This window comes from Eubalaena glacialis, chromosome 4 (genome assembly GCF_028564815.1).
Source record: "Eubalaena glacialis isolate mEubGla1 chromosome 4, mEubGla1.1.hap2.+ XY, whole genome shotgun sequence".
Lineage (NCBI taxonomy): Eukaryota > Metazoa > Chordata > Mammalia > Artiodactyla > Balaenidae > Eubalaena > Eubalaena glacialis.
The window spans coordinates 129533165-129552998 of NC_083719.1; the positions used below are offsets into that span (position 1 = coordinate 129533165).

At 38.3% G+C, this 19834-nt stretch overlaps 1 protein-coding gene across 1 annotated transcript; it reads right to left on the reverse strand.

Moving 5' to 3' along the window:
- Positions 1-4601: 4601 nt before the first annotated feature.
- On the reverse strand, positions 4602-17917 carry NMUR2 (neuromedin U receptor 2). The gene is made up of 4 exons (XM_061188358.1): positions 17201-17917; positions 10404-10488; positions 8072-8197; positions 4602-4897 (listed from the first exon to the last, which is right to left on the reverse strand). The coding sequence occupies exons 1-4, from the start codon at positions 17915-17917 to the stop codon at positions 4602-4604; spliced, it is 1224 nt and encodes a 407-aa protein (XP_061044341.1).
- Positions 17918-19834: the final 1917 nt, after the last annotated feature.

The window sequence follows — 19834 nt, forward strand, 5'->3', positions numbered from 1 at the left end:
GCTTACTAGATGTGTGTCCTTAGTCCCAACATTTTGCTCCCTCTGGTAGTGTTCTACCTCCCACCCTTTATGGGGCGGGGACCTCATGGCAATTGGAGTGTACTGCTGGGCCCCCTAACTTTGGGATTGGCCATGTGACTTGCTTGCCATGAGAAGCACATACTCCAGGTGGCCACTGGGTCCCCATCAGTGCCCCAGCCTCAGTTGGAGTGGAGCCAGCCCAGCTACCCTGCAGATATATGAGTGAGGTGTAAACACTTACTGTTGTATGTCTCACTCAGACTCTGTGCTTGCTTGTCTATTTTCCCAAGCGTAAAATGAGGCTAAGTCTTATTTTGTCAACCGTAAAGGGGGAATAATAGCAATACCTTCCTCTTAGTGAAGCTGTGAGAACTTACTGAGCTAAGAGTACAAATGAATGTTATGAAGTAAAACATTTCAGTTTCTATTGTTAAAGAATTGGTAATCAAGTTAGGATCAGTATTAAAATTTTCATTGTTTACAGAGGGAAGCATGAAATTATGGTATTCCTTCTGTTGATATAATATTTAAATAAGCAAGGTTTACCCAAGCCTTATTAAGACATATTTTCAAAATATCTTTTTACTAACGAAACATTCTTATCATGCATTAACGTGGGCTTCTTAACATAAAAGTAATTTCATGTTTTTGAAATTAATGAAGTACTTTTCTTTTTGAACTTTTTTTTTTTTTTTTTAACCATCTCAGTCTAACCATTCTAGCCTACTAAATTCACGGTATATATTTTTTTTCACAGTGTATATATTTCATGGGCAATAGTATAATTTGAGTATATGCAATAATTTCTAGGCTGTGTTAGGTTAGTTAAAACTTTCAAATGTTGACATTACCTAGAAAATATTTCCAAAGTATAACATATATGTATATCTAATGTAGAGTTTAAATGTGATGTAATGATTTAAAGGGATGAAAAAAAGGGAGGGAATAGATTGTTTAGATGAACTGAACCTTCACTTGGCTTGCATAAACCTGGACAAGCTTAAGCTTCCTTACAATGTTTATATAGTACCTTTACACGTATTTAAAAAATGAGGTCTCCAGCCAAGTAGAGAGAATGTGGAAATTTTGCATCTTTTTACAATGAACCCTGTGGGATATTTAAAAACAGATGTATAGGGAAGAAAAGTAGATTTGTTGCTATTTTCTGTGCTAATATTAATGGACAGCATCCAAGGGTAATTCTTCCACTCTAGGTTAATTATAAAATGCTGATGAGGCTTTCATGTCATAATTAGTATGCTCTAGCTTATTTTCTCTCTTACCTCTTTGGGCAAAATCTGGTCCATTGACTTTTTTTCAATGAGTTAACTGCAGTTTTAAGTGCTCTGTAATTATAACGGTGCTATTGGGGATTTAATCTACAAACAAATCACATATATTCCAGCAAGATGGCAGATTGCCAGCATATTGATAGCTAGTCATGTGCTGATAAGCCAACTCTCTGATGGGCAGTGTTTACCAATTTCTATGGTGTAAATATTTCCACTGAGGCTGATTTCAAGCTACCAATCATTTGACAACAGCCTCTCAAAATTCCTAGATATGTAATAATAAACTTTTGCAAGCCAGTCCAAGCCAGCACACCACTAAACAGTTAGTTCATATACATACTGGACTATTATGTAGAATAATGATGCTTTTAATTATCCTGCAGTGCCTTCATTCAAACTACAACTCATACATTAAGAGAGTGTCTTTATGTAAGACTGTTAAGGGCCTTTTAGAATATGATTATAATAATTTAAGTCATAGACTACTTTGAGGTGCTAATCAAAGCTATAAACCTTCTCTATAAGAAAAAAAAAAAGTACACACTAAGAATTATGAATACGATTTCAGGGGATTCTTCCACCTCTGATACTTGTCCATGGGTCTCAGAGGAATAATCTCTGCTATCTCTTTGGGCCAAACTAATTTGGCAAGCAACATTGTGAATTTCATTGCTTCAGTTCACTAAGTTTGTGAATGACTAGAGAGCTCAAAAGTCACCATTTCATTTCAGAAAACTAAAATTACCAATACTTTATTAATCATGTTTACTATCTGGCCTCTTCTGTCATTATTCTAAAATTCAGCCATCACAGGGAATTCACGAGGAGATGATGTGGTCCATTACTGAGTTCAATTGAGTAACATTGAACAATTTAGTTTTTGTTTCTCCCTTTATTCTACTAATTTTGTGTGAACTATTATATAAACTAACTCTAGGACTTGTGATATTTCAATCTTCATTTTTAAATACAAGCTTCCTATATGTACATATGTGCATGTGTATGTATGTCTATATAGAAAAAATTAACACTTTTTTCTCCCTTTTCTAGTGCTAGGCTTAATTAAACCTATTGCCCTCTGACTTGGTCAAACACCTTTTTTACATAGTCCCATAGTACTTGTATTTGGATTTTGTGGCACACTTCACAATTAGATTTAAACAATTAATTTTGTAATGATTTTCAAAAATAATCATTTCTTCTATTATAAATATAATTTAAAGGCCAGGTGATGCCATATGCACATTACTTAATGGGTTCTGAAAATTTGTTGAATGAAAGAATTAATGATAATTTTTTGGATATAAATGTTTAAGAGAAAAAAGATAAGGAGAAAAAAAGAGACCAAAGTTTTAATGAAGCAACCAAATTACTAGCTTCAGTTTTAGTGTTGTTTCATTTTCTATCCATCCAGCTACAACAGCAATATTTTTAGCCCTGGTCATTTGGAGTTGATGTTGACAAGAATAATCATACTAGACCTTCAATAGGCAAGAAGGAAACTCATTTCTCCTCCATTTTTGAGGTTTTTGTTTTGTTGAGTCTTTTCAACTTAATTCTTAAGTGACCAGAGAATTTCTGCTCACCAACACAAACCATCACTAAGAATTCAGATTCATTAAAGTTGGCTTATAATTAGCTAAGAGATTTTAAAAATATATTGAATCACTTTGAAGATGACTGTTCTGTTAGGAAATGATGTCAGAGACCAATATTCTCATTTCTTAGTAGAATGGTTCTTTCAACTTGGGGAAAATTCAGAAACTAAAAGCTAGAGCTTGCATGTTTCAGCATCAGTAAAGCCTGGGGCTGAGAAGAGCCTTCTCACGTGGCCGGCACAGAAGGCATGCCGTTATAATCATGGCTGATTAAATGGCCAGCTGAAGGTCAGATGACCCTGTCAGAAACAGAATCTTAGTCTTTCAGCTCTTTAACATGGTTTCATTTGGAGCTGTTTATTTGGCTCAGTACGTTGGAATGTGAGACAACTCATCACATATTTATTGAACATCTACCATTGTGATCGATATATTGTCAGGATTCCAGTAACAGCAGAAAGGAACACAGGCTACTTCATGCCTTTGACAAATTTACATTCTGGCAAAGCAAGAATATAAATCATGGAAATACAGAGCAGTGTGAAGAAAGAGCTTAAGGGACATAAACTGATAGAAAAGTCAGATACAACTTCTATTTGAATAAATCAAGCATGGTTTCATGGAAGAGGTACCACTTTGAGCTGGACATTGAAGAATGGGTAGGATCTCATCAGATGGAGAATGGAAATATAGAAGGCATTCTGTAAACAAATATATGCAGCTGGGGAAACTGGGGTGTGTTTTCATAAGAGCAAGTAATTCAATTTGAGTAGAAATATATAGTATTTGTGATGATACAATGGAAGGTGAGTCTGGAAGGTAGATTTTACCCATATTATATGAGTGACAGAGTTATAGAGGTAATGAAAGATTGAGTAGGGGGCAGTCATGGATTTGAGACCAGTAGTTACCATTTGACTTGTCTCTGTTCTGAGACAGTAGACTTACCTCTGTCTACTTATGGCGTAAGTTATTAGAAATCCAAGTCTAGACCAAATTATGAAACAACTAAGTTTATGTTTGGTATGGTTTGATTCTTTGGACCTTCCACCATAGCTTTCTCCCTCTTCCCATTCTTCTCTAAGTGGAACTTGTATCTAATTCCATCCCTGGTGAGGAATGTCTGATAATGACTTGGGGATTGGAATGGTGGGAATAATAGTGCTGAGGAGCATTCCTGTGTTATCAGGAGGACTCTTAAAGTCAAAGGCTTCAAGACTCCAAAAAATCACATTATAATGGCGCAATATGAGGCAGTAGGGTAAATAGCTTGCTATGGAAGAACTGGCATGGACCCCTCAAATCATATAAACAGCTTCTCCATGTCTCCCTCTGTGTCTCACAGGAACAACTGGTTGTAAGAAAGACAACCTGATTCAGAGTGTGAATAACAGGACAAACTATTCCCAATAGTGGAAATGACTCAAAGTATAGGTGCCATGTTTGCTAGTCATGTTCTTTTCATGAACTAATAAAGGGGCATGAAGCAGTTAAGATAGTGGAAAGCTAACTAAAAATCAGGAGGTTCTGGGTTTTAGATCTAGATTTAAGTAGCAATTTTCACATTTGTTAAAAAAAAAACTAGTATTGGATATATAAGTTCTAAGGGTCATTTTACCTCCTTAATATCATATAGGAAGACATAAATTACGGGATGTCTCTCCCTCTAGTGTGGAGCCATAGAGGAATGTCAACTCTTTGAGAGTTCCTTTCTTAGTGCCTGTCCAGTACAGAGGGCTGTGGGGAAATGAGAGCTGCAGATGGACAGCTGACAGGGGAACTGGGGACCCACATCTTCAGTCAGCTCCACAAGGTGACATTCTGTCAGGAAGATGTTCTGCTGCACAGATGGCCCCTGTGGGTGGTTCTGGGAGTGCCGCTGTCTGCAGGAAGGAGTGATCACATTCCGGAATGCTGCTCGGAAGCGGCGAGAGAGTAGGTTGTAGATAATGGGGTTGACAGCTGAGCTCAGGTAGAAGAAGACACCTGGAATGCAGGGGATTAAGGGACATGCCAAGGAGAAATTGAGGGACAGGTATGACAGGGAGAAGCATAAATATTTAACAAAGGTCTTGAATCCCTTTGATTGCCTCGTTTGCAAGTGATAATATATATAAGACTCTAATTGGGAATACAAAATGCTCTGAACAGATCTACCACCTGTGTACTTAGGAATCAAACCCAGAAAGATTAAAGAGTCTTGGAAAAATTGAGGCTGGCATGGGATCTCTCTGAGATGTTTGGCAACTTCCTTTGATCCCCACTTGTTTAATTAAAGAACATGTTCCCATAGCATTAACAAGAGATGCTTAAGTATCAGAGGAAAGAGAGATTTTTTTTAACTCATTGGAGTTTTGCTTAAATCTATAATTTGAAACTGCAAGTAATGGAGGAATAGTAAATCAGTCAAGGCATAGTCTCTGCTGAGACTCCTTAAAATGCTAAATATCTCTTCAAAGAAGTATTCCCCAATGTCCTTTCCCTACCTAGCCTTTCCCCTTGATGGCTCTTCCCACCTTATTTCCAACCTTATTGAATATTTGTATTTTTCCATTTGTTTTCTCCACCAAATGTCTTGCACACTGCCATTTTCTTGGTTGGTATACACTTTTCCTTTATTACCATACCCTATTCTATTTTCTGAAGGCCCAAGGGGAGCCTAAGGTTGAGAATCAGAGGACTTAGTTTCTGATCTTGGCCTTTGCTTATTCTGTGACCCTGGACAGAACTGGCACTTCAATTTCTTTTTCTCTGTAAAATGGGAATGATAATACCTTTTTAACTCACCTCCCTGGATTATTGTGAGAATAAAATTGAGATACTATTTACAGAAGGGCTGAGAATAAGAATATAAAACAAGTGATAGGTGCTGTCCTCAACACATTCATTGTTGTCCTCATTTATATAGTTCAGGACATTCAGAGTGCCATATGTCCTGTGGCCAGAATTGGGCAGGGAGGAGTGTAGGAGGGGAATATTTCTATAGACTGTTAATTTCTTCAATAAAGAAATACTGATTGAACTCATTATATGACTTTGAGGCACATTGGAAGGTAGTGGATTTAGACTTTGTTCTCCAAGGACTTGGAATAGTATTGCAGAACAAGATTTATGCCTAACTTCAGTAATTAACAAAAGGATGATACCAAACGGTATCTGTTAAGAAAAGAGCAAAATATGTGATACCAACAGTCATGCTATGGAAATTCACATAATGGCATAAACACAAGAACTCTAATGGTCATGACAAATTTAATGGGGGTGATTGGACTCTAGCGAGACCATGAAATGGGTAGGAGATATTAGGGAAGAGAGGAGACAGTGCTGCAAGTAGAAGGCTTAGCGTGCACCAGTGTGCTATGGCAGAATGATTATTGTGCAAGAATAATGCAAAATGTGCAGAAATCCCTAATTCACCAGTTTGACAAGCATTCAATACATGGTTTATGAATGAAAATACTATAACTTGAGGGTCAAAAGGCAAGTTGGGGCCATTTCTGGGGTAGCATTTAAGAGGTTTAGACATCATCTGGTTGGCAAGGTGGAGAAGGGAGAAATTATGTCTTAACAGGAAAATGTTATTGTAAATGCACAGCTTGGGAATCTTAAAATGGTTGTCTTGATGCCTCTGGAGAAGTGTAGATCAAGCCTTATGTGATCTTGTGTGTTTTCCAATTTTTTTAAAGAATAATTTATTTTATTTTATTTTTTAAAAGTTTTTATTAGAGTATAGTTGATTTACAATGTTGTGTTAGTTTCAGGTGTGCAACAAAGTGAATCAGTTATACATATACATATATCCACTCTAGTATTGAGTAGAATTCCCTGTGCTATACAGTAGGTCCTTATTTGTTATCTATTTTATATATAGTAGTGTATATATTATTTAAACACTCCCATTTTCTCAGACTAACCACAAAGATCAGAGCTATAAACATTTTTGATTTTTTGTCCAGAATAATAAACAGTTTAACATGGAGAAAAGTCCTAATGTCCAGGTATAAACTGTACACAAGCCCTGCTGAGTACAAAAAAGATGGTTGTAGAAAATAGATAATATATATGGTATTCAGTATACATATGGATGCTATTGTTTTTGTTCTGTGCACATCTGTAGCTTAACTTGCATAAATTGATCTTATCTTTCTTCTTTAATGATGTCTTTGTTAAAGAGCCCATAGAACCACCCAGTGACTAGCAGAGGTAGAGGGATAGAAGTGGTGTGAACCTAAGACTAATAGTTACACTGACTGAGAAAGAAAGACTCAGGTGGCCATTCTTTGCTCCATTTTAGAGGAAAGAACCCTGAACTTGAAGTTAGGTGACTCAGGCTTGAACCTTGTTTTTACCATTTGCCAACTGAGTGTCTTTGGACAAGTCATTTCTTCTTTGTAGAACTGTTTTTTAACCATAAAATGTTGATGATAATATCTATTTTACAAACTTGTGATGGCTGTAGAAGATAGGCTATAGCATTTTACAGCTTAAAAAGTTCTTCAATAGCTATTATTTTATTTGCTTCTTACCATCAGCCTGTGTTGTATATAGAGCAGGCATTATTGCCACCTTACAGTTCAGGAAACTTTGGCAAGAAGGAATCCATTTTCTGCGTATCACGCAGAATATAAATGGTGGTATTGAGATGCAAATCCAGGTCCTCTGATTTAGTAACCTTTCAACCACTCTCTCTCATATTCTATGGTGTCCTTAACAAGCAGCATTAAAGTAGCCTAAAAGCAGACCTTGATGCCCCATGAATACCCTTTGGCTGGCTTTCATGAGGGTCTAACACTTGCTGAAGACAATACAGGATTTCAGGGACATGGAGGTTTAGTAAATAAGAACCAATTAAATCACATGGCCATTGAAAGGAAAACCAAAGGAATCATTCCTTTGACCATTTTCCTGCTGTAATCATCAAGCTTAGAGTTGAGGTCTTTCATAAAGTAGTGTCTCAAATAGTAATATGGTGTATTTCTTTCGAACCTGTAACATACCTAATCAATACTTAAATAAAATAAAAATCAAGTGTCTTCATTACAGTATGACAGATCCCCATGATAAATTGGTATATACAGATAGAACCTACTGCCCTAAGCAAGATGAAGAAGCTGCAGTTACCTGGACACCTGTGATACACCCAAACAAGCTAAATTTTACCTGATACCACATGGATGAGATTGAACACAGCAGCCAGGGATTCAGTCCACTCCTCCACAAAGCTGAAGAAGAGCCGATCAATGTGGAATGGGGCCCAACAGATAGCAAACACTAAGACCAAGACAACTGGAAAAGGATGATGAAGGGGAGAGTAAAAGGCAGTCAAAGCAAGAATAGGTATACAGTGCCCACACTGAGTTCATCCTTTCCTTCTAGCATTTCCCCTCCATCTTTGTTAAGTTATAATTGCTAAAGGCCAACTAGATCCTAAAGAGACTCTACATAGAATATGTAAACATAAGAATGAATTTTATAGGATTGAGAATCAGTTTTCCATATGGTTGTAAAAGATTTCTTGTGTAATGTAAGTTTCCTTCAGGATATTTAGAATAGTATTGAATGTATTCAAAGTTCTGAAAACATTCTATTGTGGAAAATAAATTATGTTGCAAGTAGACTGTTGGAATCACATAAACTGGATATATAAGTAAAATGATTGTGTTCAAGCAATTTGTTGTTCTTTAAAGTTATAGATTAATAATGAATTATGAAGTATAGTATGAATTTATCTTGTTTTTCTAGAAAAAAATTAGAAGTCTCTATGATTTTAATCATTTAAAATTCTGTAAGGCGTCAGGGGAAAGAGAAATGTCGAACAACCATGAGCATAATACAAGCATCTTTGGATTGGGATGGGTATGTGTCTATTATATTATAAATTGCTAGAGCACAGAATCCCTTCCACTTTCTTTATGTTTGTTTTTACATTTATTTTGAAATGATTACAGATTTACAGGAAGTTGTACCTTCCAGTTTCTTATTTTCAGCTCCCAAGACAGAGATTGGTGCTACCATAGTTTCTCTAAGGGGTATTTATTCTCCAGGAAAATAAATATGTATTTTTTTTTTCTCTCCTGAAGTTGTAAAATACTTTCCTTTCCTTTCCTTTCAAGGCTTGAGATTTACCACAAAATAATCTAGTAGGGGCTAAAGGAGAGATAAGGATATAGAGGAAACAAGATGAGCTATGAGCTGATAACTTTTAAAGCTGGGTGATGGGTATTTTGGTGTTCATTTTACAATTCTCTGTACTCAAGAGCACATTTGATGTTTTCCATAGTAAATAGTACATATGTTTCCTGTTGGCATTAAAATACTCAGAGTAAGTTGTCTGCCTGCATGATGTGGTTTCAGGAATATCTGGAAGATTCTTCTGAATTTACCTCCCAAGAAAAAGTCCCTAATCTGCTTACTACTGCCTACAATTCCCTCTAGTTAAAAATTTAATTCATGTTATAATTAAACTCTCTGCCCCCAGAGGCAAATAGTTCACAGTATATTTTATCATTGTGATTTTAATGTGAGTACACTTCAAGTCCTTTTGTGAGAGATTATGATCAAAGAGAAATGGGGAGAAATATTGAAGATACTAGATTTCTTAGTAGGGAAAGTCAGGTGCTAACAGGGGCTAAAAAATTTCAAGGTGATTAGTAGAGTTGAAAAGACATACTTTAGTGACCTCACAGGTTTTTGGGTTTTTTTTTTTTTTTTTGGTTCATAAACATCACATAGTTACAGTGAGTGTTTCATAAGCATATTAGCCTGGAGGATTTGTTTCTTCCAAATTTCACGTTGTGACTTGGAAAATATATTATAAACCTCCTTTCTCTAATTGATCGGTATCTCATTAGACCAGTTGGATCATATATTTTTATAACATTCTTTTGGGAGAGAGTGGATCAGTGCCTGGATGTGTTTTAAAATATCTTATCTCTATAAAAGAGTGTACTGTTTACATAAAATCATACAATGTCATAGGAGGAATGACTACTTAGAAGTATTCTTAGCCAGATGTCCTTATTCTGGAAGTAAAAAATCCCATGGAGTCCAAGCTTGGGTATCAGGGGGTTCAGGATCCCCCTGAAATGGATTGTAAAGCATTTGATGTATGTTCATTTGTACACTTTCTGAGTGGAAAACTCACTGTTTCCATAATATTTTTAAAGAAACCCATAACACAAAATCGGTTAAGAACTACCTGCTCATTTTAGGGGGGAAAAGAGATACTTAAAGGCTCTTAGAGTGGATATGATTTACCAAGCATCGAACAGAGTGTATTACAATGGTTGTGATTTAGTGTGTTATTCTGAGGTTCAAAAACCAAAATAGAACAAAATAGACAGGTCCTAGATGCTTGAGTAAGCCACGGAAGACCAGAACATAACACTACGTTTCAGGAGAATTTTGATCCAGATCCCAGCAGCACTTGAACAATACCAAATATAAATCCTTGGCTTTAACAAACAAGCAAAATACAAAATGGAGGACTCACACAGCATTTTAGTGACTGATTTTCTGGATGGTCTTTGAATATTTGCAGTTACTTCATCTGCTTCAAGAGGTTGGTCTTTCTTCAGCTGCAAGAGAAATGTAAAGAGATATAAAGAAAGGGAAACATTTTTTCCTCCCGTTAAAATCTGAGAAGTGTGACTCTAACACTCATTTTGCAGACAAAAAACTGGACTTAAAGAAATGTAAGAATTTGTTAACATGTAAGAATATGTTTAACAATAAGTTGGAGGTGGAGTTGGATCAAGGTCACCTAACTCAACTGGATAGATGGTTGTGGCCAAGTTACAGGCAACCATTTATCCTATGCTATTCTGTAGAACCTTAGTTTTGTAGCATATTAATAGATATTTCATGAAAAATAAGAAATTCTGAAGTTAAAAAATGTTAGATAGGCTTTTTCATTCATCCATTCATTTATTCAATAATTATTAGACATCTATTAGAATGACATCCTTCTGCCATGCGGTGGGTAGGCAGTAGAAAACAAAAACAGGTATTATTTCTGCTTCATGAAGTTTATAGTCTTTATTTTGGGTCTTCTCAGAGCCTTAAAATGCTAACAGACATTACACATTTCCATGGGGGACAATGTATCACCTTTCCTCCACCCCTACCTTGCACATCCCCCATCTCCCACCCTCAAAGGGGATAGTGTTTCTTTGACTAAACAATACCCTTCCCAACCCATTTCAGTGGAACACCTGGTGCCATCTTGAGAAGAACAATTTGGGAAACTCTGCTTTACAAATATTACCCATAAGGGTATATGTGTTTCTGAGTTTAGATGTTAAAATATACTCCTCCTTGTTGGAAGATATGGTGATCCTTAAAGTAGCATCTGAAAATTTCAAATATTAACATTTCCTGTACATGCAATCTCTCTTGCCCAGTTCAAGTCCCACCTACTTCTGGAAGACTTTTGTGGCTACTGTAGCCCATTGTCCTTCCTCTCCTTTCTCTGAACTCACATACCACTGAAGATCTACATCATTCATCTAGTTGTGAATTTTTTCTCTTTAATTCGTGTTTCTAATTTGTGGGGATAGTCAACCAGATAAAAAAAGCTTTAAGGTCTCATGATAAACTACCATCATATATCTAGAAGATAATATAGTATATATTTGCCGATTGGTTCTCCAGCATTTATTCTCCTCTTCTCTTACCAATGCTGCCCTGATTTTCCTAGTGGATTTACTCCTTCTCCATTTCATAGTCATTAATTTGGGTGGGAATGATCCCATCTCCAGATACAGGTTTAGTCCCTAGATAGCTTAGCTGTTATCCTTCAGTCACAGTGATTGGATAATTGAGACCAGTGAGATTTCAGATATTTGCTTATACATTTAGGAATGAAAGTTTCATTTCTCTTTTATTGGAACTACCAGAGGGAGCTTTTTGGTTTTTTCCTCACCATAAGGAATGTGCTTAGAGCCACCAGTGGACTGCTGTGCAGATTTGGAGGTTGAAACCAATACCATAGAAAGAAGAGCAAAGAAACAGAAATAAAGTTAGGTCCTTGCTGACATTGTGTGTCTTACTGGATTAATCTTCCCCAAGAGCCAGCTCTCCCTCTGGATTTTTCAGGTCTATGCTCTCTTTCATATTTTGTCAGATTGAGTTGGAGTTCCCTCATTAGCAATGTAGAAAGTCTTGACAAACTAAGGCCATCAGTGGAAGGAAAATTCAACCTGTTTTATATAGTCTCAGGGTAGATTAGGATCAATTTATTGAATTATAGGGAGACATATTTCAATTCAAGATAGAGAAGAAATTAGTGTGGTTATGTGCAACAGTGGAACAGAATGCTCTAAGACGCAGTGAGCTTCTTGGGCTAGATGGCATGTTTACAGAATATTTAATTTATTTATTTCTTTATTTTTAATAAATTTATTTATTATTTATTTATTTATTTTATTCTTTTTGGCTGCATTGGGTCTTCATTGTTGCATGTAGGCTTTCTCTAGTTGTGGCGAGCGGGCGCTACTCTTTGTTGCAGTGCATGGGCTTCTCATTGCGGTGGCTTCTCTTGTTGCCGAGCATGGGCTCTAGGTGCGTGGGCTTCAGTAGTTGTGGCACATGTGCTCAGTGGCTGTGGCTCGCGGGCTTAGTTGCTCCACGGCATGTGGAATCTTCCCGGACCAGGGCTCGAACCAGTGTCCCCTGCATTGGCAGGTGGATTCTTAACCACTGCACCACCAGGGAAGTCCCTACAGAATATTTTAGAGAACGTATTTAAAATTAAATAAGACTTGGAAGAAAAGATCATTAATAGTTGCCTCCAAAGTTCAACAAATCAATATCCTGTCTCTAACAAACATGTAAGCTCCTAGAAGTCAGGTTGCTTTCAACATCGCACTGCCCTGAAGTATCTACGTGGATGATTAACAAAACTGGCCATCTGTCTCTTGGATATATTGGTGCTCTCTACATATACATGTGTCTTCAGAAAGTGAGGGATTAAAGTTCTGTGAGATTTGACCCTTCGGAGTCACCTAGAACTTGAAAGAAATAGGGGAAAATATTGTGCAGTTATTAGGAATAAATGGGAGGGAACTAAAGGTGATGTTATTAATATAATAGTAAAACAAAATGATGCAGGTATAGTTCTTAACTCAAAGGCTGGCACATGATACTCAGTAAGTTATAGATTGTGATTCTGGGAGTTCCCTGGTGGCCTAGCGGTTAGGATTCCAGGCTTTCACTGCCATGGCCCGGGTTCATTCCCTGGGTGGGGGACTGAGATCCTGCAAGCTGCACAGCATGGCCAAAAAAAAAAAAGTTTCATATATTGTGGTTCTGATTATTGTCCTGGGTTTACTTGAAAGGCATTTTTATGAAATATTTATTTATAGCTGTAGGCCCACTCATGTGTATTACTGAGTCCCTTCTAGAAATTCTCCTTCTCATGGTACCATTCACCACAAGCTGTACTCGTGCTGATACAAAGAAGCATCCAGATACACTGAGAAGATAACCACTGGTGTTGAAGGTTAGAGCAATGCATCAAACTGCACATCTTCCTAACTCATCTTCAATTATGTTCTAATGATTTCATACCATTTAAAAAATTTTGTCCTTATTACAAGATAGTTATTCCATTATTTGAATCCAGTCCATAATCAAGAACAATGAAAGATTTTTAAGATCTGTTAGTCACTTCTTCGGTGGGTTTAACAATTCTCACTGGGAATTTCTCCACCCCAGGGAAAAATTTCCTTAAATCAAACAGCAAGCAAATGGTGCACATAATCTTTTTATGAACCGGCTTCTTGTACAGCATGGTTTGCACTGAAAAGAAAAATTATGTGTCTATTAATCATCACTTACATTTCAGCTTCCTTAGGTTACAGTGACGCAACTAGCCAACTAGAAGAAGAGTCAGAAACAGAATATTTATGCATATTATACATTGTTCCAACAGAATTTGAAGGGGTTGACATAGTAGAATAGAATCCAAACAGTTTGTCTAGCCAATATTAAATGCTGCTTTATTTCCTGTTGAATAATTTCATTTCCCTTCAGATGTTTGGTAGAGTAGATATTTATCCATTAATTATTCTCACCCACCCCTAAGCACTTTTAAAGTCAACTTACAAAAATAGGAGAAGAAAATTGTCATCACTCTATAGGAAGTTCAGAACCCTTCCTACCTCACTCCTTTTAGTTATTTTTATGTAAGATAAAAGGTGAAGGGGAGACGTGAGGTTGATTATCATTCAGATTGATATATAATCCTGATCAGTTGTCTATACTGCTTAAAATCATTTCACCAGCTGTTCATTTATATAGATTGTGATTCATTTATGTAGCTTTAGGATTCCAAGATATAATCATAGCTTTTGTGTAAATATCTCTATAATCGGAACAAAATCTGTTTATTTAAAAAAAAATCGATCCAACCCTGTTTGTCCTGGCTGAATTCTGCTACAATTCATAATCCATCCTCTTCAGCTTTAATGCTGCATGTGGGAGATACAAGGACTAGGTGAGAGCTTCCCAGGTGGGAAGGAACTTGCCCTAGGATTGCCTGTTTCCCAACTCCATTATGTTTGAACCCTGGAGAGCAGTTTGGTGGACACATGTGTCCTGTAACGATGAAGCAGGTCTGATTGCTCAGCTTTGAACATACATATTGCTCCCCTGCTTCTTCCCTGGTCCTGGGATTACATCAGTCTTGGTTTTCTGCCTTCTGAAGGCAGTGGGGCCCACAGTCAATCATAACTTAAGACTTGCCATGAGAATCACTACTCCTCAGAACTGATTGAATCTCTTCAAAAATCTTTTAGATCAAAAAGGCTTTTTGAGACAATGTTTCCAAGTCTCCCATTTTGAAGGTAGAGAAGCTGAAGTCCAGCAATAAAGGAAATAATTTAGCCTCATTCACTCATTCATTAAGCTTACAGTCTAATTGGAGAGGAAGAAGTTAAGGAACCCACAAATATAGAATTATAAATTGTGATAAATGCAATGGTGGGAAATCACTAAGAATCATGAGCACCTAGAGAGGGACCAGGTAGTTAGGGAATCAGGGAGAGCTTCCTGGAGGAAGTGTGAGTGAAGTATGATTTAAAGGATCAGTGGGAGTTAGAAAGGCAAAAACTATTGCGGTAGTAGACAGAAGGAACATTTCTGGTGAAAATAGAGCAAAAGGTGCAAAGGCCTTGAGACCAATGCCACAGACTAAGGCCTACTTCTGATTCCCAGTCTAGAGGTCTTTAAATTAAATGTTACTATAGAAGTGACATTCTAAGCAGATAGTTCCTTTCCTGGTGTCCTCTGGGTAACACCTCATCCTTCCTGAGAATAGGATGCTGTAAGTTGCACTACACACACAAAGCAAACTAGGGTGGTTTCTAAGCTGTTGTCTGTCACTTAGCTCCTGATACAAGGTAGCTGTAGATTCATGACAATAAAACAAAGTGACACTTAAATTAATTGCTTGGAGGGGGAAATGTGTTTCCTATTCACAGTTAAATATTTCCTCTAAATTGACCCAAGGCAAGCGATTGTTTGCTGTTTGAAGAGATGGTATTGATAAATTTGGGATGGATATTTCTCATAGGGCTCATGATATTTGGAATCATGCAGAAGTCCTTTCCCCCCACAGTTGGATACACAGGGCTTTCTAAAGACATGATGACTGTGAGCTAGTCTGGGTTGACACATGTCTCTGGGAATTATAGGGGCCAGCCCTCCAGGAGACTGGCATAACTCTACCAGATTAGATTTACTCCTGTGTCCAGTCATCTGTTGTACTTAAAATCTATTCTTTCTCCTTAGACGTTGCGACTCTGCTTACACACAGTATTTATTTGAAAGGACCATCTGTGGAACACTCATTTCTGACACACACCTTTCTCAGAGATGCACTGAGATGGGAGTATATTAATTATTACATAATACATGGTATCAGAGCCATCTTGGTACATATGATGTGAATGTGATGTCTGCTTTTGTTTTCCTTTCATTTATAATTCACATTGCTCCCACTCACAGATTTTCCTTTTCTTTTTTTAAGGAATCACAGACTGTTAGAGCTATCAGGAGCCTTAGATATGATCTGATGTAACCTTTTCATTTTATAAATGTAAAACCTAACTCCAGGAAAGAATTGAGGGGCTTTGCCTAAAGGCAAATTATATGTGAGCTTCAGACCTGGGAGTCTAAGTGGTCTCATGACTATTTCCTACACAACCTACCTCATTAAATGGGAATAAAACTGTCACAGTTAGATTTCATCTCTATGAATTTGGCTGCAGAATATACCAGGAAAGGAATCATATAGACTCACTCCTACCTTCATCAAAAGCAAAACAAAACAACAGTTTCAGACAATTCAGATCCAGGAAAAAAGAAAAAGAAAGAAAAGAAAGGAAAGAAAGAAGAAAGGAAGGAAGGAAGGGAGGGAGGGAGGGAGAGAGAGAGAGAGAGAGAGAAAGAAAGAAAAGAAAAGAAAAGAAAAGAAAAGAAAAGAAAAGAAAAGAAAGAAATCGGTTTCCATGAGGAGCACAGGAGAGAAAGCTCTAATTATAAAATGTTGCAAACTAAGTAATAATATTCTATTAATTCCAGCTATCTCTTATCCACACTGTCTTCTAATCTATTTTATGTACTCTGTTTAATTCCTCGTCCCTCAATCTGCACCTGTTCAAAAGAAGTCCACGTTGATCTCGCTCAGGCCATATTTTTGCATTTTAATCTGATATTTCAACCAAAGGATCAAAGCAACCACAATGAAGGATCTGACTTTAAAACTATATCTGTCTTGGAGTATAAAATAGGCAGGGATAGTTTATTTTATACTCAGACCAAGTTGGTGCAGAGGAAAATTTCAATGCAGGCAAAGCAGGTGAGGGCAGGAAAGTGACAGCAGGGTGTGAAACAGTCTCTCCATGGGCAGCTACCTTGTGCTATTTAAAATGAGGCTCAACCTTAGACCTACTGAATCAGATTTTCCTGGAGAGAAGGACCTGCCCATGGGTACCCACAGAGAGGTTTCCAGGAAATTCGTAGGAACACCTAGGTTTGAGAAGCACAGGTATAGAGGGAAGAACAATGGAAGGTGAGTTAAGGAAACGATTTATAGTTGTGGTTACTCTTTGTCCAATTTGAATCCAGTCCTTTAACTTCTGAGTTTCCCCTCTGAGCTCATCCTATTTTTCTCTATGCTCCCTTCCAATTCTGAACTTCTCCAGTTCTAAATGTTTCTCTGAACTTTGAGTAAGAGAAAAAAGAAGGGATGCTGCCATAACGGTTGCAGCCAGCTTGGATACTCACTTTGAGCCCCATGAGGTAGTAGAGGACACTGATGACCGTCATGGGGAGGATGTAGAAGAGGAAGGAGGTGACCTGGATAATGAAACTGTAGATCCACATGGGCTTAATGATCGTACAGGTGGCAGAGCCCGGGACGAAGGACCCATTGGGGAAGTAGTGGAGCTTGATGCCGTGGATGCTGGTGTTGGGCAGAGAGAAGAGAACAGAGAAGCCCCAGACGATGCCGAGGATTCGGAGGGCCCGCCGCCGGGTGCTCTCCAGCTTGGCGCGGAACGGGTGGAGGATGGCCACGTATCGCTCCACGCTGACCGTGGTGATGCTGAGGACGGAGGCGAAGCACACCGTCTCAAAGAGGGCCGTCTTGAAGTAGCAGCCCACGGGCCCAAAAAGGAAGGGGTAGTTGCGCCACATCTCGTAGACTTCCAGGGGCATCCCGAGAAGCAGGACCAGGAGGTCGGAGACAGCCAAGCTGAAGAGGTAGTAATTGGTGGGTGTCTTCATAGTCTGGTGCCGAAGAATCACCAGGCATACCAGGAGATTGCCAACGACCCCCACCACAAAAATCAGAGTATACACCACAGACACCGGCAGGAAAAGGTGGCTGCGTGGAGGCCCGCAGAGCAAAGCTAGGTAGTCATCAGTGTTGTTCAGGTATTTCTTGAATAGATCTTCCAGTTCCTGTTGGTAGATCCAGGAAACATTCTCATGTTTTCCCATCACTGCCGTTAAAATCCAAGACCTGAGCCTCCTCTGGAATGATCCTCTGTCCCAAGCTGAGCCAGAAAGAAAAGAGAAAGCAGGCAGCAAAGCACAGGCTCAGTGAAGGAGGCCGGGAGAGGGCTAGTGCTTCAGCAACGTTGGGCTGCTCAGACCTCAGACCCCCTCTGAAGAGCCCCCGAGACAGAAGCCCCGCCCCTCTGCGGGCTGTGGGCCAATGTGTGTGTCAGACGCTCAGTAAGAGGACAGCTGGGTGGGGCGTGCTAGCTTCCTATGCAGGGAGCAGGAGACGAGGGGGAGACGTTTCTCTGAATTGGCAGGAGCTGGGAAAGCAGAGCTGTCACAGACGGTGACACTAAGTTAAATAAGGTGTGGGCACTCGGAGCTGTGCATTTTGCAAAGTTTTGGGAATCTGGGTGGAAATACAAATTTAGGTCGCAAGGTCATGGGTAGAAGAGTACAAATCTCCATTGATCCTTGTCACCTGTACAGCATAACAAAAATGGGAGATCAATAGATTTCTCAAGTTATCTTGTTCCATTGGCAATTCAGGGCTCCCTGGGGAAAATGTGATCAATATGCCTTTTTGGTTTTGATTGTGTCCACGATAGAATCCAACACCTGCATGTCATCTTGCCCTGCCTGCTGTCTGACACTTCAGTCTCTTTAGACAGTACCTTGCTGTTGCAAAAGTCAGTAGGATTTAGAATCAGGGACATCTGTAGAAACCCTGTAAGACTTTGGGAAAGTTACTCCAACTCTCAGAGCCACATTTCCTTATCTGTAAATTGGAGATTCATTCATTCTATTTTATTCAACAAATACTTCTTGAGGATTTACTGTGTACCAGGTAGTGTTCTAGGCTTTGTAGAAACGTCAGTGAACAAGCAAGCAAAGTCTCTGCCGACATGGAACTTTTCTTATAATAGGGAATTCTGAAAATGTACAAGCAAACTAATGAATTAATATAATTTCAGATCATAATTTTTGCTGTAAAGAAAAAAGAAGGATAAGGGACCTACAAACATAAGACTGGAGGCATTCTTTTATCAAGAATGGTCAAAGAAAATTTATCTCAGGAGATGTCATTTGGGCTGAGTTCTGTCAGATGAAAAGTCAATCATCAAAGAGCTGAGGGAAGTGTATTCCCAGCAAAAGTTATAGCAAGTGCAAAGGTCCTGAGGCAGTAACAAGTTTGATGTGTTTCAGAAACATCGTGAGGGCCAGTATAGCTGGAACTTAATGAGTGGACAGGAGAGTATGAGTGTTTAGACTGAAATGACTGGAAGGGACCAGATTATATAAATTTTTCTAGGATTTGATAAAGAGTTTGGATCTTATTCAAAATGCAGGGACTTTGCATCTGATTCAAGCTGCAGAGAAATCTTTGGAGGGTTTTGAGCAGGAGGGTTGCTCCTGGAGCCAATAACTCCCCAGTGTCTCTGGACTGTTTCTGCCCATAGATTTAACAGGCTTCCATTATGGTGGAAAATAGAAATGCAGCCTGAATTTATCAGCAGAGGTAAGTCTGAGCAAACACAGGGCTACCCTCTGTGGCTGAAATCAGGTGGGCCAAGGGGAGGTGATATGGGGGTACCAGTGTCATCTGTGAAAATCTTTCAAATAAAAAAAAACAGTAGCTAATATTTATTAAGCACTTATTCTTCCTAGGCATATAGCACATGCAGTCTTTACAATAATTCTATGAGGTAGGTTCTTTTTTTATGTCTGCATCACGGGTGAGGAAACAGAGGCACACACTTATGGGGCTTGTTGAAGCTCACATAGTGTATCAGTCATTTGGGTTAAGTTATGTTTCAGTAACAAAAATTCCCAAATTTTATTGTATTAAAATAAACAAAGGTTTATTTCCTGCTTATTCTACCTATCCATTCAAGGTTGCCTAGTAGCTTCTGT